Source organism: Psittacula echo (genome assembly GCF_963264785.1).
Source record: "Psittacula echo genome assembly, chromosome: 17".
Lineage (NCBI taxonomy): Eukaryota > Metazoa > Chordata > Aves > Psittaciformes > Psittacidae > Psittacula > Psittacula echo.
The window spans coordinates 7591933-7619906 of NC_137753.1; the positions used below are offsets into that span (position 1 = coordinate 7591933).

The following is a 27974-nucleotide window of genomic DNA, read 5'->3' on the forward strand; positions in this document are numbered from 1 at the left end:
TTATTCAAATCAAATCTAGCACAGTTCAAATCAAAAATACCCTGAAACGTGCCTGAGGGCTGGTGCAGCGAAACCTCTGCTCTCAATACCACGTTACGGACTGAAACAGCTCCCTTAATCCTTAGACCTGCTATTGAATTCTAATGCAAGGGCCATGAAATTCAAAGATGAGAAGGGATTCTTCGGCAGGGCTTGTGGTGTGAATGAACCCTAATTCAGTGTACAGAGGAGTACTGCAGTGTTTTTAAGCATAATGTGTACAATGAGCCCAAAGACTTTCTCCCAGAGAAGACCCAAGACCTGATAAGCTCCTTTATTCATCAGCTAAATCTGATGGCGCGTAGCCAGAAGGTTAACAGGGACTGTGGTTGCCATTGTTACGTGGTTGCCGATATCCAGAGCTGGCACCATGAGGGATGGACAGTGAAGGGGATGAAGAAGGGGTTTGGAAAGGAGTTGTGCAGGAGTTACACGGCAGCATGTAGAGTTGGGCTGATTCCTCTTTAAAGTGGAGGCTGTCGTAGGCTGGGTTTAGGCCATTACAATAACAAACTATTAATGATTTAAAGAAGGTAAGTTACAGTCTTTTTTTTAAAGAGAATAAGGAAAACTCTGTAGAGTTAACAATTAACAATAATGTTATATTAATATATAATTATTGTTTTATAATATATTTTTATATTATAATATATTATTATATATTAATATATTAATATATTAATAATATATAATATATTATTTTATATTATAGTATATTATAATATATTATATGTAATATATTAACAATAATAAATAACATTTAACAAATGTCTTGTTAAAATGTGCATTCCCCATAACTGCACAGCTCCACTTTATTGTTACTTCGGGCACATAACATGGGGGAGAGCATCTGGTGGTATAAATGGTTATAGCCCATTGAAATGAGGAAAAGTTTGCACAGCCCATGCTCTGCCTCACATCTGTAACGATTTGGGGCCCTTCCATTGTGTTGCAAACACTTTCAAGCAGCACTGGGGTGTGTTAAATGTGTTGGAGCTTGTTCCTTAGTGTTTGTCTTGTTCTGGAGGATTTATCGACAATACCCACGGTTCCAGCTTTCCTGGGAAGCAGGTTCAGAGGAGGCTTTTGGGCAGCACATGGCCAGGGGTCCGGACACAGCAGGTTTCAGAGACCTAGTGTTTTTCTGGGGAGCTTTGGGGAGTGTTGGCACATTGGTTGTCCCCTTGCTGGAGAAGGTTTTCTGCACCGCAGTCACCTGTGTCACCCTTATCTCCATGTTGATCAGCAGTCCATCTGATAATGTGTTCAGTTGTGTGCTTTGGCGTGAATCGCTTGATACACTCATTTATTCCTTACTTTTCTTGTTCCCTGGCAGGCTCCCTACCCCTCAGGACAGAATGCAGCTCCAACCACACTGGTGTACCCTCAAGCCCCTCAGACAATGAACACGCAGCCTCAGACCCGCTCGCCGGTAAGGGAGCTCGCCTTCGCGCTACCCTATGTTCTTTCTTCCTGGTCCGTGTGTGTCTCTGTGTGTCTGTGTGTGTCTGTAGCACTGGGCCAGTTCTCTGGAAAGCGTATTCTACTGAACTGGAAGCACGTTCCAAATGGCAAATGTTGACTGAATCTTTCAGACGCTTTCCTGGTAGGATCATTTTCCTTTTCAAGTGGCTTATCAGAAGAGAAGCGATGGAGGGATTCTCATCTCCGTGCAAATAACACCATTTATTTTTAGCATAGTTGCTTTCAGGTTCACTGTGTTTTAGAGTTCAGATTCATTACCAGAATCTTTCTCCTTTCTTCTTTTTCTTTTTTTCCCCTTTTTTTTCCCCCTTTAAGGAAGTATTTCGTAAAGTCAGGAAACCAGAGGGGTTCTCTGCAGCAGCACTCAGTCTGCAGTGGCCTCTGGGCCTTGCTTCTGACTCAGTGCCACTGGATCAGTTCTAACCTAGCACCTCGTAGGTGCTCACACATTTAACATAGAGCTTCTGGGTACCCAGATCTTTCTGTGGTGAGCCCCTTTTTCATCCAACTTCAGGTCTGATTGTCCTCCATCATCTTTTATTTTTCCTTTCTGTGTGTGTATTGGAATACTGCTCTGCTACTGTAGGACTTTTGGCGGAATCTCTGCTCATAGCACAGTTGCACACGGTGTTAGGAGACTCTCCTACAGCTCAGCTCAGCTTCTGGAGGCGCGGTAGCTTGCCATCATGACATCTCAAGCCTCAGTTAGCCAAAGGAGCAGCATTCCCTGTGTCTCTTGCAAAGCGTCATCAGCATCATAAAGCTTTCAGGTTTCCTATAAAACCACCACACCATTCCCAGCACTTCTCTTTTCAGAGTAAGATGAATGCTGCTGCAGGTGGCAGCTGAAGGCTCCAAGACAGAAGTCTTCTGTTTGTCCAGGTATATATATACACACTCATACCCAGAGGGTAAGCTTCCTCCCTGTGTGCAGCCACATCGATGTGCTTGCCCCAGCTCTGGAGGTTCCACCTCCTTGGGATTTGCAGGAGGGTGACTCCTGAGACCCATTGACCTCTGTGTTGATGAACAGTTAACACCAGTTTGATGATGTGGACAGCTGCAACTTTGTCCTTAGCCCCTCATTCTGATCAGTAATGCAGGATACTGATGGTAACCCCCTTCTTTTCTCAGTAAGTATAATCACCTTGAATTGTTGAAAAGCACAGCTAAGTTGGTGTGGTTAGAACTGGAGCAAAAACCTGACTGAAGAGCTGCATCTCTAAACCAGTTTTTTTGACAGCCCAGCAGAACAGTGCCAATACATTGCACAGACAACTGGAAGAGGAGGAAGGTTTTGGAACAGAATCCGGTTTACAGGTCCCTGGCTGGAAGAGGCTGGATAAAATACTGCATTGTAAGCAATATAACAAACTGTACTCCTTCTTGCAGGCGGTTGTGCCGATGGCACTGTTTTGATTTCATCCTTTCTTTCTTTATTAAGTTTTTTTTTTACCACATCTTGGGTTTTGTTGGCTGATCTACAGCATTGCACTAGGTTTGCTGCTTTGCTAAAAGCATGAGCTGCCCTGGCAGGTCAAGTGGTGACACCAAGTCCAAAGCTGGATTGCAGCTGGGAGGGTCTGACTGGGATAGGGCAGAGACCAGGCTCACTCTGGGTTTGCTGCTCTGCAGGTAACATCTGCAGGGAATTTGGTTGGAAAATGGGTCAAATTGTAGGGTTTTGGCCCTGTTATTAAGGAGGAAGAACTTGTGTGCAGCTCTCAGCCATCTTTCTGTTATTTTTTTAACTCTTCTGTGTGCAGACTTTGCCACCTGCTCTGCTAGTGACCATTTCCACCCCCATTACTAAAAGCTGCACCCATAACATCTCATTCCACCTCCCCATCCCAAAACAAATGCAAGACTGGCCCCAGCCTGAGCTACTCCTGCATTTCGTTCTGGGCTTGACTTGCTTTTGGTTTTTAGTTCTTATTTTTGAATTCATTTTTTAACCATCTGTTTTTGGTGGCGAGGGGAGGGTGAGGACGGCACGAGGAAGGTGACAGGGGGTCTTTGCCATCCCTGGGCTGCCATGGCACAGTCCCATCCAGCACGCAGCTGGTTCGGCTGCTGTGGGTATATAGCTGAGGTTGATCCTGACCCTGCTTCCTTGAGCAGTTCAAGCTTCCTCCATCCTTTTTCTGCATCCAAGGGCCATTGGCAATTGCAGAGTTGAGGCTCTTCTGTTCCTTCCAGGACTGCTGCCTTTGCAGTCCAACTGGCTGCATGTTTTCTCCCCGTGAGCACCATAGCATCGCTCTGATAGCGAGAATCTCACAGCTCCAGCTGAGGGGAAGGAGAATGGATTGGGAATCACTCAGCGCTACTGAGCATGATCCGTTAGCTTTGCCCACGGCAGCCCCGAGCCCCAGGCGATTTTAACACAAACTGGCCAATTCTAGGACATCTGCCAAAAAAACCCCATGATCAGGAGGGTGCTGGAGCGATCCAGAGGTGGTTATTGTCAGAGAGGCTCAAGCAGCAGCAGGTAGAGGATGTACTCTGCTGTCCATGGAGCAAGGGCAGCACCAGGATGAGTGGGGTGGCAGAGATGCTGGACCCAGGTTCCATCAGGTTTCCCTTTCTATCTACTACCTTCATCAGCCAGAGGAGTAAACCAACCCAAAGTGCCTGTGCTGATCCGAGCCGGCAGTGACTACAGTTTGTTCTGTTGCTTACAGCTGCAAGTAGGAATAAATCTGATCAACCTGAATGAATTAAAAGAAATCAAAATTAAAAGCAAATCAAGAGCCAGTGGTGACCAGTTCAAAATAGATGAGGGTGTTTTTCACTAACTTTGAAGTTTTATTTTATTCCTTTATTTTTTTCCCCTTGTAACACGTCTTACTTTTCACCATGGGAAATCTTTTGGCTTCTTAAGGTACAAGATTTCAGCTCTTGTTTTAAACACAGTGAGAACAAATCTTTTCTGTGGAACAGTGATGAGAGAGGGACTTTGACCCTGAAATGAAGCAGCACGAGGTTTTAGCACCCCATCAATCTCTTTTTGACTCATTGTTCTCATTGGTGTGTACCGTGGAGTGTGTAGCCCTGCGGAGAGGCTCGTGTCAGCCCACCTGGGGTGGGCTTTAGCCCTTTCCTCCAACACAAGGCATTGGAACTGGGTTTGAGGAGTTATTCCTTAAGGAAAATAAGGACTTGCAGCACATTCCTCATCCAGGTGCCTGTTTCTCACTGCTGTAGGACCAGTGGGCAGAGCCACCATCCTTCACACCCTGAGCCCCAGGAAGATGCTGGGTCACTGAGTGCTTCTGTCCTGTGGCTGCCATTGAAACCTTCTGCTCTTCAGTCTTACATGATGCTGCTCTGCTTTTTTTTCTTTAACGTAAGGCTTAGGGGAAGTTTTCAAGGGTGGGAAGACTCTTGTTTGGTGAATCAGTGCAGGTCATTCCTTATAAACCCTTGTATCGGCACACAACTCTTATATAGACACACATACAGACGTAGAGTATGTCTGTAGAAACTATCTGTGAAGGTTTTTATGACTTTGCACCCAAATGTCACCATGAGGTGAAGGCAGAAGGAATATATAAACACCAGTATTAGCAGACTAGTTCTTGGAAGTCTTAAATGTAGGCAATTGAAGTGGTTATAAAGGAGAAAATCAGCCGGACCACTGAATATTTATACTTTGCTTCTCATGTTTGATGGCATTAAAACAGCTGGAGGTAGGGCTGCAAGGGAGCCACTTTGTCCTACTGAAAAACCCTCCTATTAAGACAACCAGTAATTAGTAACCAGCTTTGATCCCTCTTCTCAGGCGGAGAGTAAAGCATGCAGAGTCCCTGTAGTAGGAGTTAGCAGAGGTGGACTGTACCTTGTGCCTCAGCACGTGCATTGAGTTACTAAATCATCACAACCGGTGACGGGTAGAGGCTCTGGTGGGTAAAAGGCCACTGTGGGATCTCCTTTCATTTGCTCCATTTAATTATTGGAGCTATTATCAATAGATTTCTCTGCTTTCATCACAGAGTTCTGCTCATTACACTGAGAATGAGGGGTTTAAATACCTAACTCAGCTTCTCCAAGAGCATCCCTTGTCATCTTTCTTTATATTTTCCATTTCTTGCATTCATTTTTATTTCTAACACTCAGTTACTTACTGGGAAGTGCTTTTAATGTTTACCAAGCATGTGAAAGCCTGATTCCTTTCCTCCATGGGTAGCCCAAGTGGGTGGGAAATGGTTTAGTGAGCTTAGGGCTGGGGCACCAGGACCTCGCTTTCTCCATCCAAGCTCTCTACCCACTGATGCCTTCAGCTCCCTGGGGACACCATGAGTTAACCTGTCTTCACTTTCAGATGGGGGTGACAGTTCCAACTCATTAAGGAGGGTTAGATTGTGAGGTTAAAAGCAAAAGGCTGGAAACAATTGGCGTTGTGTGTTTGCATCTTTGCCTTGCAGGGACCTCCCCACGCTTGGCAGGACAATATAGCAGTGCCTACCTGGCTCTTTACTCCTCTCCAGCCATGAGTTTCCATCCTCCGCTCTCACCAAACGTTTGGAACAGCTCTGAGTCCAGCTGCTTTAACCATTTACCTCCACCTTTGGAACGGCTTGGTTTAAGTTGGGGTTTGGTTTTGTTCTGTTCCCCAGGCAGGATAAGGAATGCCTGTGTTCATACCCTGCGCGCCTTTCCAGCAACCAGCAGCTTGGGCTGTTAATCTCCCATCTCGAGCAGCGTGCTTCCCCAGCCACCCGTTGTATCTCAGTCCCTGTCTGTCACTGTCCTGCAGCAAAGCTTTTGACTGTTCTGTGGTGGTTGTTATTTTTTCCCTTGTGGGTTTATTTTTGCATAGAGTGTGACATTTTGGTTTCGTTGTGGTGTTTCTGACTCTTTGTGCCTTTCCTTTTGTGTTTGTTTCTCCCGCCTTTCCTCAGTTTGCAGCGGGGCCTCGACCTGCCCATCACCAGGTACAGTACCTGCCCCTTCGTTATCAACCTAAACTAATTGCTGGGGGAGGAGGGTGGTTGGAGGAGGTTCACCCACTAACCCAGAGCGAAGGCTCGCTTCGGCAACCGGCCCCTAGTAGATACTAGCACATGCGTAACCTTGCTAACAAGCTGCCTGCAACGCTGAGTAACACTTGTAATTCTGTTGGTGTCTCTGCACTCTTTAACCACCCCACTTAACATTGTTGCCATAGGAAAGGAGAACCTGGAGAGGTCCTGTCCAGGTACTGGTGAGATTCGCTTGCCTTGGTCAAGTCAAGACAGTCTAGAAGTCAAGGCAGCCTAGAGACCTTGCCAGCTACTTCCCAAAGTAGATGGTGGTTAAGTTGCCTGAGCTGAAGATGTTAACCAGGACTTGGAGTTCGCATCCCAGAGAAATTCCTGCTTTTCAAACTCGGAGCAGCAAAGCAGATGACTTCCCACTCCATACCTTTCTTGTGCAACACACGTGGTGATCTGTTACTGTTACGTTGCTTAGCGTTGGTTTTACTTACCCTGTGAAAGCCAACATTTAGGAATCTTTGTAGTGTTCCCATTGCACTACTTGGACTTTTTAAGGAACCACTTAATTAAGAACAATGAAAATGAGGAATAGCTCATGGAACTCATGAGCAGCACTGAGGAGGGTGGCAGAGATACCCAGAGGACTCTTCACCATCAGGACGGTGCACAGGTCCCTTCTGTCCTGCTCAGGGTGTCCAAAGTTGTCTTTTCTATCAACTCCTACGTTCATCTTTGCAAAACCCTTTTCTCCTGGCACTGATTTTGCTGCTGTTTGTAGCTTTTGAGGGGACAGAGGTGGTGCTGAGGGCTGGAGGAGAGGAAAAATGGTGTGATGAGTGTGGGAAAGCTCTCCCAGGTCTGGTTGTTTCCATGTCAGTGCTTCTCTTGGCTTGGAAGGAACAAGTTGTTCCCACCAAGTTGATAGGGAAATAAAACTCCACTGATGTTGGGACAGGGGCTTAAGTCCCAGAAGGTTTGTTCCAGGAGGATTAGTTTGTTCTCACTTTGCTCCTGTTAGTCTGAGCAGTTTAATCCTGTAGGGATGAGCACCTTTGGGGAAGTGCTGTCTCAGGAGAGCAGGTAAGTGTGTTCAGTGGGCACAGACACCCGAAAGAGCTGATTGTCTTTGGTCCTTCCACCTCAGAGAGCAGCGTGGAGGCAGGCAGCCTTCCAGAGCAGGACGAAACAAAGGCTTAAAGAATAGAATGAGGCATTTGCACTTGTTTGCTCACAGGCAGATGTCATGTGAGGGAGGCAGCGATTCTGTTTGTGCATGGGAGGGATTGCAGTGACAGCAGCGGTGGTGGTGGAATGTTTGCAGGAGACCGGGCAGCGCAGGGCACGCCAGAATTAGAATCTTGTTTAGATACTTTTGTTCTTGACCTTAACTCCAGGTCTGTCACTGAGGAGGCATCGCCAGCCAGGACCTGGTGTGTTCTTGCCTAGGTTGGTACGAAGGCAAGTGATGGATTTGGTGTGAGGCATTTAATATTCTCATAGAAATCACTGAGCTCGCTGCCAGCACACTGTGGGCCACGGGGCTGGAGGCAGCACAGCCTTGGAGGAGGCTGTGCCAGCTACTGGTGGCTTTCCTGGTGGGCCTCTACCCCCAGTCTGTTGTAACTTGATTTCAGACTTTCTTCTGAACTCAGTTAGGACTCTGCCTGCAGGTTAGAACTTGTCGTTACCAAGTGTTTTTCCACTTTTATCACTGCGTATTTAACTGTGTTGCAGACTCTGTTACATGTGAAGTCTGCTTGTAATTATCTGAGAGAAGCTGTTGCCATCAGCAAAACAGTGCCGGCTTTATCCCCAGCTCTGGCTGTCATGTGCTGGCTCAGGGCAGGCCCAGAGAAACCTGGGCTGGAGATGGGCTGTTTATTTCTCCTCATCCAAAGCTCTCTGCCCATGGTGTGGGTTGGGGATGGAGAGAGGGACCCTGACCAAGCCACTTCACCCCAAACCTGAGACTTAGAAGATGCTTGAGACCAACAGGAGTAATAATTGTCCCATGGGAAGCTTTTACCATGTAACATAAGCAGTTGAGCTTAGAGACTGAGATTTTGTAACCTAAATAGTACTAAATGAGTAAATCAACCATAGTGCCATTAATATTGCTTGCATCAACATAACGTGCTCTTCCAAAAAGCAGCAGCAAGGTGAGGTTTGCAACGATTCCTGTGTCAGTCCCAGCGTGATTGTGTTAACATGTGCCTCCTATTGATTCTGAGTCTCTTTCAGTCAAATAATGGATTGTTCTTTAATGATATTTCCTGTATTATTAGACTCACATTAGTGTGATTTAAGCACCTGACTTAGACTGGCAAGACTAAAGACTAAAGACTAAACCAAGACTGGCAACTTTATAAGTGATCTTCTTCCGGATGGGGATGCCTGCCCTGCTGAGTGGTGGCCAGTGGATGCTGTAGAGAGAGTTACCACATTCTGTGTAAGAGAAAACAGGAGAACATGCAGGATGCTACACTAAGAGTGACTGGAGGCAAATGTAAATAGCTGCAGTGGTCCTGGTTAAATGTGTATCAGTAACCCTTGATTCCAGTACCATGGCTGCCTGGAAACCCCTGCAGTGTCCCGTTTTGTAGGAGAAAGGAAATGAGCTGAACAAAGTGTTCTGTGATGGTATTTTATCACCGTCTGAACCTCCTGGAGTTCAGCAAGGCCGAGTGCAAGGTCCTGCACCAAAGTCCTGCAGTCCCCAGCACAAACACAGGCTGGGTGGGGAATGGATGGAGCAGCCCTGAGGAGAAGGACATGGGGGTGTTGGCAATGAGAAGCTCCCCGTGACCTGGCTTCAGCATGGAGCTGTTGGAGTGAGGCCAGAGGAGGCCATGGAGATGCTGCGAGGGCTGGAGCAGCTCTGCTCTGGAGCCAGGCTGAGAGAGCTGGGCTGGGGCAGCCTGGAGAAGAGAAGGCTCCTGAAGGGGAGACCTGAGAGCAGCTCCAGTGCCTAAAGGGGCTGCAGGAAAGCTGGAGAGGGGCTTGGGACAAGGGCCTGCAGGGACAGGCCAAGGGGAATGGCTTGAACCTGCCAGAGGGGAGACTGAGCTGAGCTCTTAGGCAGAAGCTCTTCCCTGTGAGGGTGCTGAGGCGCTGGCCCAGGGTGCCCAGAGAAGCTGTGGCTGCCCCATCCCTGGCAGTGTTCAAGGCCAGGTTGGACACAGGGGCTTGGAGCAAGCTGCTCCAGTGGAAGGGGTCCCTGCCCGTGGCAGGGGTTGGAGCTGGAGGAGCTTTAAGGTCCCTTCAACCCAAACCAGGCTGGGATCCTGTGATTTTTAAATACACTGTCAACCCGTGGTTTACTCAAAATCGTAGCAGATGCAGCTGCGACCTTGCCTAGATTGTTTCTCCATTTCCCTCTTTGTGCATGGAGCATCCCTGTTTTTTCTTCTCTCTATGTAAGGATCTTCAGTCACTTTGTTGCTCCTGATCCTCATGAAACACAATTGAAAATAGCAGTTTTCTTGTAATCTGAAGTCCAGAACAACCCTTAATTTAAGAAGGTCTTCAGGAGCATCTGGCTTATTTTAAAATGGATGCTCAGAAGAGGCCAGTGTAATTAGAAACAGGAATAAGAAGTATGAACTGAAATGTCATCGTTCCCTTTCTGACTTGTAATTGTATTTGAGATCAGCTTGCTGGGTATGGCAGACTAAGTTAGTTTGAGGTTGCTGGTGTAGCTTGTTCCAGTTTTAGCTTGGGGTTACTCCAGTTCTTCTGGGTACAGCTTATACAACAGAAAGCTGGGCTGGGCCGTGTGCTGTTGTTACAAAGCCTTGTGATTTGGAGAGGTCAGGAATCCACTCCCTGAGCTGACTCAAGACCAAGCGTTTGGTAGCTTTGGGCAGTATCTCAGGTTAGAAAGAGGCTGCTGTGGTCATGTCTGTCTTCAGCCATAAGCCTGTACTGGAGCTGCCAGTTCTAAACCCCACAGACGACACAAAAAGGGTTTTTTTCACCCAGTTTTATCATTTAGCAGATAATAAAACTGGGAAAACCTGAAGGGAGTGGGGGAAAAGTCCTGTGCTGTGCGCAAAGGGCTGCACTGGGTTACTGGTGGCCATTGGGGAAGGAAGACTTGGACTTGGGGGCTTCCTTCTGCAGCTCCTGCTTCCAGCACCAGCTCTTGTCTCAAGGCTGCAGCTCCTCAGCTGAGCCCTGGTCCCTGTGTTGAAGTCTGAAGGATCAAATATGATGTGCCAGTGTTGGGTCTGTAAGTAGTAGATGTGGTTGTATCGTTGTAACGCTGTATTGCCTGTGCAGACACCTCAGGGTCAGGTTATCCCACCAGGAAAGCTGGTGGGATAAAAAGGCTAAAACTTAATCACAGGCTTGTCCCAGGGTAGGAGAAGCTTAATTGAAGCAGTGATTTGTGATTTCATTTGATAGCATTGATGACAACTTGTTGAACTTTCCCTTTGGTCCCTTTCTCTGCTGCCTTCTGCGGGGCTCTGTGGACCCATCGCAGCTGCCAGCCTTGATCTGTGCCTGCACACACTGTGTTAGATGGACTAAGCTCAGCACAGGCTGGGTTTCAGTGCTCTTCCCACAAGTTTATTTCCCAGTGAAGCTTTTAGAGCCCAGGGGGAGTTGCTCCACAGACATTTCACTGGAAGAAACAGCTTAGAAATACAGTGTAAAGAGAAAGTCAATTAAAATGCAGTGGTGGTTCAGCAGGAGGAGGTTGTGCCCTTTGCTCATTGATTTTTCTGGATGGCAGCCTCTTGTCTGGCTGGTCCGCAACAGACTTTTGACACAGGGTCATGTGGGAGGAAGATCAAGCAGGAGAAGATGATGGTTAATAAAAGGATATCGGAGTGTTCATATGTAAGGAGTGACTAAGAGGTAAATGGCAGGGTAGTGCTGACAGGGGTGGATGGGAGGTGAGTAGCGGATACCTAAAGGAGCTACAAGAAACCTGGAGAGGGGCTTGGGACAAGGGCCTGTAGGGACAGGCCAAGGGGAATGGCTTGAACCTGCCCGAGGGGAGACTGAGATGAGCTCTTAGGCAGAAGCTCTTCCCTGTGAGGGTGCCGAGGCGCTGGCCCAGGGTGCCCAGAGAAGCTGTGGCTGCCCCATCCCTGGCAGTGTTCAAGGCCAGGTTGGACACAGGGGCTTGGAGCAAGCTGCTCCAGTGGAAGGTGTCCCTGCCCGTGGCAGGGGTTGGAGCTGGAGGAGCTTTAAGGTTCCTTTCAATCCAGACCAGGCTGGGATTCTGTGATGAGAGCTTAGTAAATGAGGAGGCTGAAAGAGTTGAGCTTGAGGCAGCCGATGAAAGCAATGTCTGAGAAGGGTTTCCTTGTGCTCTTCTATAAGTGTATCGAGGGAGTAACCCTCAGAAGGGAAACATTAAAGACCATATTACTGACTCCACCATGATCCAAGCAATTCCTCTTTAACTGAGTTGGAAAGGTAGGGGATGGGACCATGACCTGAGGACCATGGCTCCGATCCTCACTGATTGCTGCATGGCTGTGTAGCCAGTGTGACCATCATTAGACATTGCAGGACTTAATTTTTGAAGGAGGTACTCAAAGAAGGGTGGATGAAACCTATCAGAAGCCTTGCTGAGGCCCAGGGTTCCTTCTTCAGGCCCTGAGTAGGTTCTGTGTGTGCTCCACTCCCAAATCCTGCACTTTTTAGAAGAAAAAGAGACAAAATAGATCTGATTTTAATGTCCCAGTGTTCTCCTATGGGACATTGAGTGTCACTGGAGAGCACTGCCTGTGCAAGCCTCTGTTTGACCTCACACAACCAATTTTTCAGCAAACCAGGTCAGGATAGTGAAGCATTTCTAAGAATGAGTATTGCTAGCTGAGCCTTGGAGGAACGGGAGCAAGGACAGAGCAGAAACCAGTCTGCCAGCCAGCTGATACTTGTTTGGAACAGTAAAACCCACCTAAAATGGGATGCGCAGTGCTCTGAGGGTACCTGATTTTCTTGCCAAGTTTAGTTTTACTTGTACGAAGTGGAGGAGCTACAAGTGATTCAGACTTTGCTAAGAGATCTCTGGTTGGCTCTTCCAAAAGCATCTGCTGCTCTTGTTTTGGAAGAATGGATCTGCTTTTCTTCCTGCTCTGTCTTCCTCATAGTAATGAAGTTCTCCTCCTTCTTTCTCCATCTCCACCTCTGCAATGGTGTGGGCAGTGCAGAGTGGGTTTGAGAGGTTGGAGGGTTTAAAACGAGTTTCCTCATTGGAAGTGCTACTTCTGCTGTGGAACAGCTTAGCACTACCATGGGGTGGTTGATGCTTAATGGAGGATGAGCCTGTGCCTCACACCACCCATCTTGGTGCCCAGAGGTGCTGTCCTACGGCAGCAGAGAGCCAGCTTGTGTTCCTGAATGGAGTTTCTTCAGCGTGCTCCCCCAGCAGGTAACATCTGAAAGCTCTCCATGAACAGGAGTTGCTGTTGCTGTCAGTTTTTCCCTGATGGTTTTGGTGCTGTTGGTAGCAGGTTTCGCAGGTGCAGCAGGGACCTGAGGAGCAGAGCTCACATCTGGAGCTCGCGCTGGTGCAGGCCTCCCATCTCTTGCAGTGGAGCTTTTCTGTGCTGCCCTGTGGGTGCTGTTACTGTCAGCAGAGGCAGGTCTCACTTCAGCCTCCAGCCCATTTCGCTCTGCGTGAATAGGGAATCGTGGTGGCTGTTGGCTTTTCCAGCCCCACTCTGAGACACGTCTGGGGTAACAGGTCAGGAACAGTCATTATTCAGAAAGAAGAAAGGATTTTGCTCCTTCTGGTGTCTTTGAATACTGAAATACTGCAGACTCTGCTTGTTCCCCCCATAAATTCAGCTTATGCCCTTGGTCCCTGCAACGCTCCTGTGGTTCCCCACATCTGGACAGCCACAGTTTTGGTTAATGCAGGAGCATGGCAGTGTGTTGCTCTTCTGCTTTCCTTTCTGCACCCTCCCAACCAATCTTTTCTCCCCAAGCAGTTGCCTTCTGGTTCAGGTCACACTTGGAGTGTGCTGGGGACAATTCTTCATCCAGTTGAACGGGGCTGGTTGTGAAAGCATCTGGATTTGTGAGATGGAGCCATCCCTAGCTTTCCTGGAGAAATCATTTGCTATGGGCAATAACTTGGGTATCATAAAGTCTTCAGCAGCACCAGAATGATCATGTTGAGCTCATGTCAAGTACAGAGGCATCACAGCTTCCTTCTGCCCTCCCCTGTTCTTCCCAAACGCCAATGCAGATCAGCCCAGTGCATTCCTTTGTTCCTTCCTCTCTTTTCTTCTTCCCCCTCATGATGCAGTTGCTCACAGACTGCTCCCATCAATGCACTTCATCACTCAGCAGTCTTCAGTGTGATGTGTCATGATGTGCCTAATCATGATTGTTTTGCTGAACACTTAAATACTTGGCATTTCTTATCCTTCCAGTCTTGGTGTGGAAATGGAGACCAAACCCAAGATGTGAGCAAGGGTTTCTGCTTCATCTGCTGTCTGTGTAGCACTGAAAGAGACCAGAAAGGAAAACCTTTGCTGTTTAGGAACAGAGTACCCATAGCGTCTCTCTGTAGCATCGCATTTTGTGCAGTTTAACATGGTTTGGTTGGGTTTTTTCCTTTTTTCTTTAAATTTTTATACTTCCATATTAAACTATTCCAGCAGTTTCTGACGCCTCCATTGGGATTCAGGTAGAAGAGTCCTTGATGCCAGTTCAGTGTCTTTTTTGTGGTGTTCCTCTAAGAAGTTAGTGAAGGCAGGATAGCAAAGTGAATGGAATTGTGTGCAACTAGGGTGCATGTTATATCCTATTCCTTCCTACTGATCTGTAAGCTGTTCCATTGGCTTTCTTTCTGTTTCCTGCTGCTTTCTTGCTTCGTTCTTGAAGGGAGGATTCAGACCTATACAGGTAATTTTAACTCCTGGTTCTGCATGGCATAAGTGTCTCTATCACTTGTATCATTACTCTGTTAGTGAATGCGTTGATGTCTGATGCATATCTTAACCACAACCTGAGTTTCAAGATTGCAAAGACTCCAGAGCAAGGTCTTCCAGTGCCATGAATGCTCCATCCCAGGGATACTGATGCCTTTTCCCAGCGCGTAAGGCTTGAGGATGGAGCGTGTTCCAGGGGGTTGCTTGGTTTCCTGGACCTGGTCCATCCGCGTGGGGCATCACTTCATGCACACGTGGTAGAAGAGTTTGGTACCACCCTGGAAAGAGGTTGCCATCTTTCTGAAAACAGAGGGCAAGACAAGTCATCTGTTTCAGTCTGTGTAAAGGAGAGGCACGAGGCACCTCTGGCCTTGCTAAAATCTGGCTTTATAACTGTTCTGGAGCTCTATTGGAATATTCATTCCCAAGCACATTTATAACGGTGGGGTTTTGGCAGCCAACCCACCGTATCAAAACTATGTTTGCCAAAAGTCATTTTCTTAACGTTCACGCTGGAAGTTTTGCTGGGTAATCCAGCAGCTACAAACTCATCACTCGTGGAGTTTAAAGGTTCTTACCTTTCTTCTCCGTGTGAATTGAAGGCTGGAGCGTGAGCTGGCGATTTACAGCTAAGCAGAAACGGTCCTGCAGTTTTCTGAACGCGTGGCAACCCTTTGAAAGTAGTATGAGAACTCTAATGTCGTACTGATATTCCCAGTTGTTGCCCAGAAGGCCTGACCAGTTCTTTCCTTTCTCTCCCCTGCCCTAGTTTTTTCAGAGGCCTCAGATCCAGCCTCCAAGAGCCACCATCCAGAACAGCAGCCCTTCCATCCGTCCTGGTGCGCAGACCCCCACGGCGGTGTATCAAACCAACCAGCACATCATGATGGTTAATCACCTGCCAATGCCCTACCCGATGCCTCAGGGCCCCCAGTACTGTATACCACAGGTAACAAACCCCTTATCCCAGCACCTAAAGGACTGCAGAGCTATGTTGGCTCCATCTGGATCTTCCCAAGGCTTGGTGCAGAGTTAGGGGGGTGTGTGTGAAGTGAAGCTGGTAGATGCATATTTAGCCTCTGTCCTTCTTCTGTGTGCAGTATTTGTTGGTGTGTGTGTGGAGGCAGGAAGAATAAATTACTCCTCTAGGTTTTGAGGTCCCCCTCAAAAACAGTGTGAAACTGAGCTCCTGGGGAGGGTTCAGTGCTATAAATGTGTCTGAATCGACTTCATAGATCTGCAGCTATGAAAGCCTCGGCCTCATAAAAGCACAACAGCGCTGAAATCAGGATTTACTACTTCAGCTCTTGAGTTCTCCTTGTCTGTCGATGACACAGCTTTAGCTCTCTTGTATTCTTCTGACAGTAACTCAATCTATAATTAAGCAGTTTGCTAATCAGATCCCTGTTGATTCAGGGGCTTGATTACAGGTTCTGTGTGCAACAGTTGCCCAACTCCATGTAAACCGATGGCTCTTTTTTCTCCTCCTAGTATCGTCACAGTGGCCCTCCGTACGTCGGGCCCCCACAGCAGTATCCCGTTCAGCCACCAGGACCAGGACCTTTCTATCCAGGACCAGGTCCTGGAGAATTCCCCAATGCCTACGGTAAGTTCTGCTTGGAGAATTCTTCTCAAGTGTTTTGCTGTTGTCAAGCTGAAGATTTAAAATAGCAAAATGGATTAGCATGTGTTTGAACTCCAAATGGCTGCTCAATTGGGTTGTGTCACAGCCCTTATTGTTCACTCCTGAAAATGCACAATAACAGAGTATTGTTTGTAGGAGCACTTGAGGATAGGCTGCAGCTCACAGAGCTACCTGTAATCACACATGAGCAAGAATGGGGGCTACTTGTTACTCCCTGCTGAAGCAGTATTATTTATTAAGGTATTGTGAATACAACTGGCGGCTCTGGTTTCTATTGAGCCATGCCCTGAACATGCTCGCAGCAGTTAATGTTTCTTACCCCTTTGTCCTCTGGTGGTGGTTAGAGGAGCCATGTGGTTTGATTCACTGATCTTATGCTGTGAAGGTCACGTTAGTCCAGTCAAACAGTTTGTAACCTGTGGACAGGCTGAAATTTGCCCTTTTAATGGGTAAGTCCTGGTCTTGCTTTCTCTGAAGCAAAAGGGTTGGGAGGTTGCCTGACATCATGTGTGTGCTGTGGCTGGTCGGCACACGATGGTCAGTAGGTTTGATTGACTCACCCATGTACTGAGCTTCAAAGCTGCACCTAAATATCCCAAGGCTGCATCTCACTGGTCCTTGACTCCTCCAGGACCTCACAACCACCTTTCATTTGGGTCCCAGCTTGCAGATCCTGTGTAGCAGTGTGGGTCTGTCCTTCAGCGTCCTGTGATACCTATTCTCTTGGCAATCCTCTTTTACATTCAGGTCCTTTCGTAGTAATTTCCAGTGTGGTGCCATGTACAATATGTATCATATTTGTATCACAGTCCCTGTAAGGTTTTCAGTGGCATCTGTATTTTGGTATTTAAATCAGCTCTTGCAAGCTATAGTTGAATGAGATGCAGAATTCGATATCCTGCAGTCAAGTTCATCACTTCTTTATTTACCTTCCCTTGCTCATTTATGGGAACATTTGGAAGAGCCACCAGGATGATTCTAGCCGTCACCCTGTTGTAATGTTTTGTGGGGGCTTTTTAAGGGTTTTCACCTCTCAATATCAAATTGGAGGTATTTTGTTCAGTCTCATTGCTACCTGCCCACGCACGGCCTGTAATCTGTTGGGGGCAGAGATTTTATCAGCTTCCCATGCAGCTTCAGGCTTTAGCTGTTGGTATGTTGGAGCCTTAGAAGTGAACGATCACCTTCCAGGCTGAACAGTGACAACCCCTTATTGCTGGCAGAATTGCATGTTTGCTCTTCACAGATCCAGATTCCTTTTAAAGGGGAGAAAAGCCTCAGCTGCTTCTCTACCCGTCATCTTTTCCCCTCCCTTCTTTCCTTTCTTTTTCTTGGTGTATATAGAGCTAATGGGACTTTGACAGGCTGCCACAGAGCCTTCAAACCTGGTTATGTAGCTCCTGAGTAAAAGGAGGGAGAGCAATTAGAAGGCAGCTGGTTTCTGTTTGCTTATTCTAGTAAAAATAAAGAGCAGAAATACTGCTCTGGCTCTTTCAGTCTGATCCACTAAAGGAGGAAATTGCCTGGTATTCCTCATTTTTCCTGCCATTACAGGTCTGCTCTCCTGCTTTCTGCTTGCTTAGCGCCGTTTGTCTGTCCTCACTCCTGTAATGAGGAGAAGGTTCCCTTCTGGTCCCTTTCCACTCCTGAAGGCGCCTGGTTTCTTGCACAGAGACTGTCACCTTTCAGTGCCAGCTTGCTTTTAGGTTGCTGCATCTGCAGAGTGTCAGTGGGTGAAGCTGGAGCCCTCCCTTGTGCCGAGAGTTTTCCAGGCAGAGCAGGGTTAGCCAAGGAAATGGATGACTTCAGGTTTGCCTGTGCTCATCCACCCTTCCCTCCCGTTGCATCCTTGCTATTTATATAGGGACTGGCAGTGTCTTACCAGGAAGTGCTCTGGGAGACAAGGAAATCTATGACACAGGCATGGATAATGCTGTTGGCAGTGGCCTTGCCCGTAAACCTCAAGACTTTGTAGCCAGTGAGGCTGCTAGATGTGAAATCACTGCAGTCTGGCAGGCTGAAAAGAAGGGGGAAGGGAAAGTACTGCAGAGAGCAAAACTTGGGGGGATGGACAGTGCATCCTCTGTAATTGTCTCAGTTTTGCAGTGTGTCATCATTTGATAGCAGTGAGTTTCTGGGCTGCATCGGGAAAGACCTTGACATGGTGAATGGAAAGGAAGGAGAATAAAACGTGGGTGCTGCTGAACTGGGAACAAAACAGGAGCAAAAACCAAAGCACAGAGAACAGAGTTGCACTGAAAATTGCACTTTGTTGCACTTGGTCTGTTGCCACAGGAGCTGTATTTCTGCCCAGAAGTTACTCTTGCTTTTCGGGATTCCTTCCTTGAGTTGAGTTCCTTCTGTGGCTCAGTCTGAGGCAGGGAGCACCTCACAGGCTGGCTGATTACATCTGGTTTCTAGGAAACTGGAAATCAAGATGATGAACGCATCCCCAGGCTTGCGCCTGTTATCCCAGCTCATGCTGTTCACCTGGCCAGCTTGGCCAAAGCAGCACTTGGAAGAGTTTGAGGCTTCATCACTGTTCTTAAGGAGAGAGGCAGGAGGGTTCTCGCTTCCCAAGCTGTAGGGACTCTTTCAAGGCCAGGTTGGACACAGGGGCTTGGAGCAAGCTGCTCCAGTGGAAGGGGTCCCTGCCCGTGGCAGGGGTTGGAGCTGGAGGAGCTTTAAGGTCCCTTCTAACCCAAACCAGTCTGTGAGTCTGTGACAGAGACATTTGTGCCCTGAGGCCAGATCTGAAGTCACTGAAGTTCACAGTAAGAAGTTTATTGAATCATTTAGGCCACCTTAACTGCAGCATCCAGGGTGGAATTTGGTCGGCTGAGCTTTCCAAAGCCCTGAGCCAGTGCCAGGCAATGCTCTGTGCTACTTGCCCACTATCTCAGCAGAGAAACGTTCTCCCTCTGAGCATGCAAACAGGAGCCTGCTCTGAGCTTTTGCTTCCCAGTTCCCAATTTAAGGATTTGCAGCCTTTGAAACTGCAGATCAGGTTGTGCTGGGCTGCCTTCGTTCACTGTCTTGGATTTCACCATTTACTTGTGACAGCAATAACCTCCTGTTCAGATTACAGACACACAGCTCATTCCCATTTAAAGGTTGGTTCAGTTGGAGGATGAGTGAGGTTGCTCCGGACACAAGCGCAGACAGGCAGTCCTGTGGCATTCATGCCTGGAAGGAAGAAAGCCCAGTGCCATCTTCCATGTTCCCCTGATTCCTGATCCACAGGCAGAAGACTGCTCTGCAAGGCCACCTTTATATCTGGTGTGGTTTTAAAGCACTTGGTCATTCTGAGCCAGTCTTACTGCAGACAGAAAACCCTAATGAAACTACATTGGGCATTATGAATGTAATCATCAACGTGGTGTAATTCCACCATAAACCTGGTTGTGCTTTTTCTGTGTGCAACATGAGGAGAACATTGCTTGTAATTACATTTGTGTTCATGGAGATAAAAAATGAAATAGGGACTACATCAGTGTCATGATGGAGTAACAGCTTCTGGTTTGGTGGCAGTGGGGAAGAGCAAAACACAGGCCAGGTGGATGCTTGTAGCTGTGGGGTTTGAAGGGAGGGAAGAGCACGTGGATCTGGTTTACATCATGCACTTGGTTTAGTTTCATTAATAGACTTTTTCCCTCTTGCTTCTGTCGTTCTCTGCTCTCCCAGGAACACCTTTCTACCCAAGTCAGCCAGTGTATCAGTCAGCACCCATCATAGTGCCTACACAGCAGCAGCAGCCTCCACCTGCTAAAAGAGAGAAAAAAACGGTGAGTGATGGTCATGGATTGGTACATCCCACCCGAGATCTGTCCTGGTTGTAAGCTTGAAGGAAGTTAATGACGATCTTAAGCTTAAAACTGAGCTTTAGCATCACAGAGAGACCAAGTTGCACACCTGAAGTGTAATTAAACACTGCACAATGCTGCAAGTGTCTGAGTTCTGATTTTTTGGGGGGGATTTTCTGCTCTGGGTTTGTGGCATCTCAGCCAGACAAAAAGGAAAAGGGTTTTGGTGGTTTTGCACTGAACGTAAATGAAAACCAGCGCTGGGTGCCCAGGCCTGGTCCCTCAGCTGCCTGCGCGGCTGCTTCGAGCTGTACCAGTGAACAGACCCGGATCAATTTGGGAGAGTGTTGGGAATTGATTGAAACTGACTGAAAAGAAATAGGTTTTGCCTTGGAAAAGGCAGAAACCCAGCAAGTTGCGGACATGTTGGCAGGCTTGAAAGAACCTGAACATGTGAAAGTGGTGAGGGATTTGGAGCCCACACTTCCTCACTTCCCAATTGACTGGTGAGAGTTTGCGAGGAGCAGGTTATTGGATTATCACTGGGTTGTTATTGCAGGTGGATGGTGGAAGGGAATAGTAAAGGCACACTGAGAGAATGTAATGTTTAAACAGAAAGAGTTCGGGGTGGTCTTAAACTTGTGGATGGATCTTTTCTATGCAGCTGAAAAGGGAATTGCTTTACATCACTGCGTGTTTAGGAGTGGTTTGAAAGCCCTCAAAGAACTGTTTCCAGAGGGAGGAGGGGGGAAAGGGACTTGTATGTGTCTCAAAATGCTGGATATTTGTATCTTTGAGTTTCGAAGATGGTCTGAGATGAAGCTTGAGTTGGGAAACTGGAAGAGCTGAACAATGTGTTCGCTGGGCTCGTGAGAATGGCTTTTCTTGTAGCTGCTGTCAGCAAAGGGTGAGGCAGCTCTTGCCAGCTCCTCGCTAGGCCTGAGGAGTTTCTTCTCAGCATCCAGAACACAGCATGGCCGCATCGTTGATGCTGTTCGAAATGCAGAGACATTCAGAAACCCTCAGCTGTGGTTAAGGCAGTTTCGTGCGGTGAAGCCAAGTCCTCCGAAGCGGAAAGGCAGAAGGTTTTTTAAATGCCTGAGCTGTTTTGCTCTGAATGCTCTGTGCCAGTTTCCTAATTGGGGTTGGGACTGAAGGAATGAGAGAAATTAAAGAAAAACTAAACATATATACATACACGTGCCCTTATGTACCATTAAGTGAGCATTCAAGTCCTACAAACCATCAAGCAGGGACTGTTTTAATGCCATTAACTAGTCACTGGGAGGAGGAGAGGGCAGGGATTTGGGCCGACTCCTAAGTCCTTGTGCTGTGGTTAATGAAAGGTTTTAGCAGCAAAACTCCATCAGAACTGAGAGAGGAGCCAGCATCCCGAGCACCATGTGTGTATTAATTGTAAATCAAAGAGCCAAGAAGAATCACACAACTCTGAAGTGGGTCAATCACAAACCCCTTCTGCAGCTCCTGACTTTGGATGGTGCTGATAAAAGCCTGGTGCTTTCCAGGGAGCCCCCTGCCCTCGGAAGGATTGTGTCTTCTGGTTGTGCATCGTGCTCAGCATGATGGGGACTTCGACCAAATAGAGTTAAACCAGGAGCTTCTGAGGGGGACAAACAGCAGCACTGTCTTCAGGCTTATGAAAACCTTTAACTCTTGTATTGAAGATTAAAACCTGTGTTTCAGATTGACCCAGGCAGCGTGACTGTTCCTGTATGCAGTGACTCAGATCGGCTCAAGTGTCAGTTGAGGATTCAAATGAGTGTGCTCTTGAGTGGTTTATTTTGGAAGATGTTTTTCCTTTCCCGTTTTGGGGCTGTGAAGAGTCTCCAACCCAGGCTTGTTTCCTCAATGCTGATGAGTTTCATAGGACTGGAGTTTGCTCTTGTGGTTTCCCTTTCCTCCGCTCAGTATTTTTTGGTTGATTCCCTCTGTTCTCTTGGTGTGACTCTTCCCAGCTTGGAAGGGAAAAGCAGGAAGAGCTGATTTGCTTTCCCCCTTCACCAGCAGCTGGCTTGGCAAGGTCACTGGATTCCGTATCAGGGTAAAACAGGGCCTTTTTGTTTTAATTCTTGCTCTTTCTACTGGCTGGCAAATGAGTCCTGCAGCAAAACTGTCTGATAGATTTTCTAAGCTGCTTATCCAGCAGTAGGGACCGTGCTCTGAATTACAGGGTCACACACTGAGTGCAGGTATTTAGACCTAACTGGTGTGGTGTTCTGATTAAATTAGAGATTAATGGATTAAATTAGATACCAGGCATTTCAAGTTATCAAAACAAACCACATTCCGGCGTTCCTGCAGAGCATCAGCTCAACCCAGAGCAGCTCCTACCGAGTGTAATGGAGTTATAGCCTGTCCATGTCTCCTCTCCATAAACCCCAAGGAGAGTGTGTAGTGGGAAGACTCACTTGAATCCTTTCTCTGTTCAATACTGTAGATCCGAATCCGGGATCCCAACCAGGGAGGCAAAGATATAACAGAAGAAATCATGTCTGGTGGGGGCAGCAGGAACCCAACGCCTCCCATCGTGAGACCCACTTCCACACCGACTCCACCTCAGGTAAGGAAGTGGCCCTGTAGCCCTCTCCCAGTGACGTCTGCTTTGCTTTGCTGGTTGTCAGAGCCAAACCCCACATCTCCCATCCACACCACCCCTCACCTCCAACACCGGGATGGTCCTAAATTGTCAATGTTCTGCAAGGATTTGTTGTCTCCCTTCCAAATTTAGTCATTTTTACCAGCCTTTAGCTTGAAAAACATGGAGCTGCAGCACTGCTGCTTGTTGCCCATCCCTGATTCTGCATCAGCCATAGATTTTAGAGCTTGTAAAGACTTCCAGTGTTAAAGGAGAAGTGAGAAATGTGATGTTTCTGTCAGTCTTGTGTACCTGAGGAAAGTCCATCTCATGCATGTGATTGGTTATATATCACTGTCCATGCTAATGGCTTTCTGCCTTAGTAGTGTTGTTTTAGAGTCACCAGAATGCCTGTAGCTCAGGAATTTTGTCACAGAACTGGGATAAATCTGTTGTACATTTGGTCTCTACCAACGTAGGAAAAAAGCATAAATATCCCAAACTGGCACTTTCCGTAGCTCATAAATCTTTCTGACACACACCTTTGAGTTTGACCCCTTGTAAGTCTCTGTATCCTGCTCCACCTGGGAAGTCCATGTGGAATGTCTGGAAATTAAACTGATTGGAAATGCAGGTTCTAGTCCTTTGGGAGCCAGGGCCTTGCAGGCCAGCGGAGCTGACGTGAACCTAGGTCCACCATGACATGAGCTGCTGGGGCTGTTACCTAATCAGGAAATGATTTCTGACCACCCTGCCCCACCTGCAGCAGGAAGAGGTGATGCCTCCTTCATCTCTCCCCATATCATCAGAGGTGGAGAGGCTGTGGTCCTCTTCTCACCTCCTGGCTTGGTGTCGCTGCTCGTGGCTTCATACATGCTCTTAGTTCTCCCTCTCTTTTGGGAGAGATGCTGCTAAGCCACAGGCTGCTCAACTGGAAAGGTTTTGAGCAGTTGGAGAAGAAACCCTGATTTTTTGGCACGAGCCTTGGAAGTTGGCTGTTTTGTTGGAGGCTGTTGTCCCCTACTTGGATTAGAAGACATGAAGGTTCTCCAAGTGATGGGTAGGCTTTCGATCAGAGCCTGGCTGAGGCTGGGGTGCGATTTCCTCTTGTTCCAAAGTTCTTCCCTGTTCACTGTCCCCAGGTTTTGCTAGCTTTCAGGTAATCCAGCCTTTCCTGAGCTGAAACCTTGTTTTCCCTCTACATCTGAGTAGTTCTGCTGAGGCAAGAGCACGAGCTCACCTTGAGACACCCTGTGCTGGAGTGGGAGCTCGAGGTTACAGCTGGGCCAGTGAAAGTGTAACAAGAGATGTGTGAGATGCAGGAAGAGCCTGGCCTGCAGATCTGTCCCTTGAGGCCTACAGGATAGTTAGAGGTTTTAGCCATCACCCTGATTCAGTCACATCCTTTTGTCATGTGAAGGCATCACTTTTGGGTCACCTGCTTTCTCCTGCTGGTCTCCATCATGGGAAGCAGCAGCAAGACACCTCCAGTGGCTCCTGGTTCTGCAGCAAAGGTGTGTGATGTTCAATTGGGAAAAGCTGTTTTGTGCCCCAGGGTTTCTGGGCTGGGGACTTGTGACTAGAGCTGGAAGGGGAGAGAACCCAGAGCTGGTTACATATAGAATCAATTAGACTTTTTCCAAGCCTTTTCCATCAGAGGAGACACTGGAGATGCCAAGTGTTTGCCTGCTGGTGAGATCCCTTCTCATTATGTCATACTGAATGACTTTCCCCATTAGAAGTGCGGAAGAGCTGAAAGCAGGCAGGTTTCAGGTCATGTCTATGCATGGTGCAGCTAATTCAGGCACTTTATGGATCACTTTGGCATTCTGAAAGCTATTTTAAGATTCTACAATTAAGTCAAACAGGACAAAATGAATGTTTTTCAAGAGGAGGTTAATAGGCATGAATTTTGATCAGCTGTAATTCAGATGCAGAGCACAGCAGTGATGTCCAATCATCTACTCTGAGTAAGGTATGCAAATACTTCATTGTTTAATATCCAGGCTTCATTCTGATGAGGTACTTGGAACCACTTTTGTTAATCACAGAAGAGCTCTGGAATAGTGCTCACCAGAAAAAGTTCATTAGTGTAACATAACTGAAAATTAAAGCCCACTTAAGCCAGGAAATTCAAAGTTATTGTCCCAACATCATCTCCAATTCATTTCTTTGGAGCAAGTTTAGTATCTTGAATGAAATTAGATTGTGCCTTAATAACTGTGCTCAGTGCCTGAATTCCAGTAGTGGAATGTTCCAGTAGTGGATGTTACAGTATTGAACAGCCTAAAATCAGTACACTTCAAATATTCATAGACTCATCACAGAACCCAGCCTGGTTTGTGTTGGAAGGGACCTTAAAGCTCCTCCAGCTCCAACCCCTGCCACGGGCAGGGACCCCTTCCACTGGAGCAGCTTGCTCCAAGCCCCTGTGTCCAACCTGGCCTTGAGCACTGCCAGGGATGGGGCAGCCACAGCTTCTCTGGGCACCCTGGGCCAGCGCCTCAGCACCCTCACAGGGAAGAGCTTCTGCCTAAGAGCTCATCTCAGTCTCCCCTCGGGCAGGTTCAAGCCATTCCCCTTGGCCTGTCCCTACAGGCCCTTGTCCCAAGCCCCTCTCCAGGTTTCCTGCAGCCCCTTTAGGCACTGGAGCTGCTCTCAGGTCTCCCCTTCAGGAGCCTTCTCTTCTCCAGGCTGCCCCAGCCCAGCTCTCTCAGCCTGGCTCCAGAGCAGAGCTGCTCCAGCCCTCGCAGCATCTCCATGGCCTCCTCTGGCCTCGCTCCAGCAGCTCCACGTCCCTCTTGTGCTGCTGCCCCAGGGCTGGACTCAGCCATAAATTCACACGAACATTCCAGGACTTTCTTGTATTCCCTTTCCACAGCTGATAAAAGCTGTGACCAGTCAATGTGAGCTTCATCTGGGAACACCTCTCTGTGAAACACTCCCAGTTGGGTGCAGGGGCAGCAGCATTACTGGTGTCTTGTTCCACCCCCCTTGGGATCAAACCGTGCACTTTGGGAGGGTTGATGAGATCTCACCTGGTTGAACACTCAAAATGTGGATGTGCAACCTCTGGGCTGAATTTTGAGTAATACTTCTTTGATACTGACTGCCAGCGTCTGGTTCTGTAATCTCGTTATTAAAATGGTTTATGCATGGAGAGAATCTTGCTCAAGAAGGGCATGGAAGGCACTGCTGTAGACCAGTCCCTGACCCAAATCCGAGAAGCCTTTTATAATAATCATAGTAGCAATAGTAATAACAGATCTCAAAAATATGGGAGTTTTTCCTTTAGATTTGGATTATTTTTTTAAGTGACTCACACTAACCCTGAAACTTGGGCAGCCCAAGCCCAGAGCACCCTCTCCTCTCAGGAGATCAAGTGTTTAACACCAAAAGAGCACTGAAGTTGTCTATCAGACAAGCAAGTCTCAAGCCACGAGGCTTTAGCCCTTTCCATGCTTTTTGTACCTCCTGCTTTGTAGTTGACCAGAAAGTGCTTTAGATGGAGCCTTCCCAACACCTCCACAGTGGTGCTAAAGAGCTTTAAAGCTGCTGCAAGGGGAGCTGGCAGTAAGGTATTATTTATGTGTTTCTAGCTGAATGCTATTTTTCATGCTATATATTTGGCTGGGAAGATAAATAAACCCCAGGTCCACGTATGGAATCTGGTCTTGGTATTTACTCACCAGTCCCTAACACAGAAGAGCACCTTTGAAAGAGTGAGAAATGCTCTCATTTTCCTGGGGAACCTCTTCCAAGTGTCAATGAGTTTGTCACACTTTGGGTTTCCCAGTCCACAGCTGCAGTAGGATAGAGTAACGCAGAGCAACTTTTAGCATCATAAATCATGAGAGCAATTTTAAATGGGGTTTTTCCTTGGAAGATCTCTGAATGCTCCAGTTTGAAGCCACGAGCCTGGAAGGGTCACTCCTTCAGTCCCGTTGCTATTACTTAGTGATCCTGTTCCCACAAACCAAAGGAGTGTCTTCCAAAGGTCTTAACAAAACCAGTTTTCTGACCCAGGAAGTTTCCAGGCTTACAGGCTCCTTGTCCACCAGTCTGCCTTGGTCTGTGTCATTCTCATCACATTCCCCTTTTTCCCCACTGCTTTCATCCATAAATTTTACATGAAATGAAACAGGATGAGGGGAAAGCCTTCTCCAGACTGGCTCATGTGTGAAACCGTGTTTTCTTTGGCTTCCTCCTGCTTTGGCTGGAGGTCGGGATGCAATTCCTCATCCATCCTCCAGCCAGTCTCATCGGGCTCCTTCCAGGAAGAGGAGCAATCCCAAATAAAATCTCAACCCTTCACCCCGCTTGCTTAGATCTCTCTTTTTCCACATGTGCTTTTTCCCGCTGCTCCTTTACCTTTCTATGTCCTGAAATGATGAAAAGTGTCTTATTGAAGATAATTCACTCCTTATTCTGCACTGTTCAGGTGAAATAGCTGGAAATGGGAGGAAAAAGGAGTCCCAGGAAGAGAAGCAGGTTGCCAGGGAGTTTCTCTTTTTAAGGGAATATGTTTTACATGGATTTCTGATAGCCTGCCCAAAAGAAGGCATTAGACACCCGTATCGCGGGCACTCAGCTTCATTTTGATTGCTCCAAAATCCCTTTTCCCGTGGATGTTGTGCACAGTGAGCTTGGGAGAGTGGCTGGATGAGAACAGGCACCTGCAACAGGCAGCGTGGCTTCTGCTTCAGAGTATTAACCTGAAATTCAGCCCCATTTTCATCCTGCCACGGTCCCTGCAGCATGTTAAAGGGGTTTGCAGTTCGATGAGTTGAGTTGCCCCATCTGCGTTCACTCAAACATACCCAAGCGCTTCACCTTTACCTTTGAGTACTTTGGTGTACTTTGGTGCAGTCGCTTGCTCTTACACAAGGTCTTCCTTAAATTGTGAGATAAAATACAGAGGATTTTCTTTTGTCTTTATGGAACCTTTGTGACCACAAGCGAGGTGTTTGTCCCGTTAACAGTGGGGACACAGGTCAGGTCTCTGCAGCAGGCTGTGGCTTTTTCACTCTTGTGACTTTGTTGGTCTTGCAGTTTTATTTCTATATATAGAAAACCTCAGGCTCAGTCCCCACTGATTGGGAACCAGCTCCTCCTGCTCTCCTTTAGATGGATGGTGACCCAGCAGGCACCATCCCTATGTCTCTTTGTAGAAGGTATCAGATGATTCCTTCATACATACAAGGTGTAACCAATCCAGATTCTTTTCCTGTTGCGATAACAAGTTCCTGTGTGTGCATGGAGATACACAAACACTCTTTGCACACACATTATCTGTCTATAAATAAATACAGAGAGAAATAAATGAATATTGAAATAGCTAAGGTGTTTGAAGTAACTGATGAGTGGAGAAAGGAGTGGAGTTCAGAAAGCAGACAGATTAGAACGGTCCAGGAGTCCTGGTGTGTATCCAGCCTTTTGCAGCCTACCCAGATGAACATTGCTGCTGCTCTTAGGACTAGCGTTTGGAGAACAAAGTGTGTTAATAACTGTGCTGTGCTGTCTCCT

The 27974-nt window shown here is 47.4% G+C and overlaps 1 protein-coding gene across 17 annotated transcripts in view; it reads left to right on the top strand.

Annotated features, from left to right (window-relative positions):
• Positions 1-27974, top strand: part of EIF4G3 (eukaryotic translation initiation factor 4 gamma 3) — a 152616-nt gene that overhangs the window by 70123 nt on the left and 54519 nt on the right. For 10 of the 17 annotated variants that reach the window (XM_080631497.1, XM_080631482.1, XM_080631495.1 and 7 more), the window contains 6 exons: positions 1376-1471; positions 6429-6461; positions 15174-15353; positions 15896-16010; positions 19734-19834; positions 22311-22433. In XM_080631497.1, coding sequence (XP_080487623.1) covers positions 1376-1471; positions 6429-6461; positions 15174-15353; positions 15896-16010; positions 19734-19834; positions 22311-22433 — 648 coding nt within the window. The remainder of the gene's footprint in view (positions 1-1375; positions 1472-6428; positions 6462-15173; positions 15354-15895; positions 16011-19733; positions 19835-22310; positions 22434-27974) is intronic. The other 7 variants (XM_080631493.1, XM_080631494.1, XM_080631490.1 and 4 more) reach the window with 2 other exon arrangements.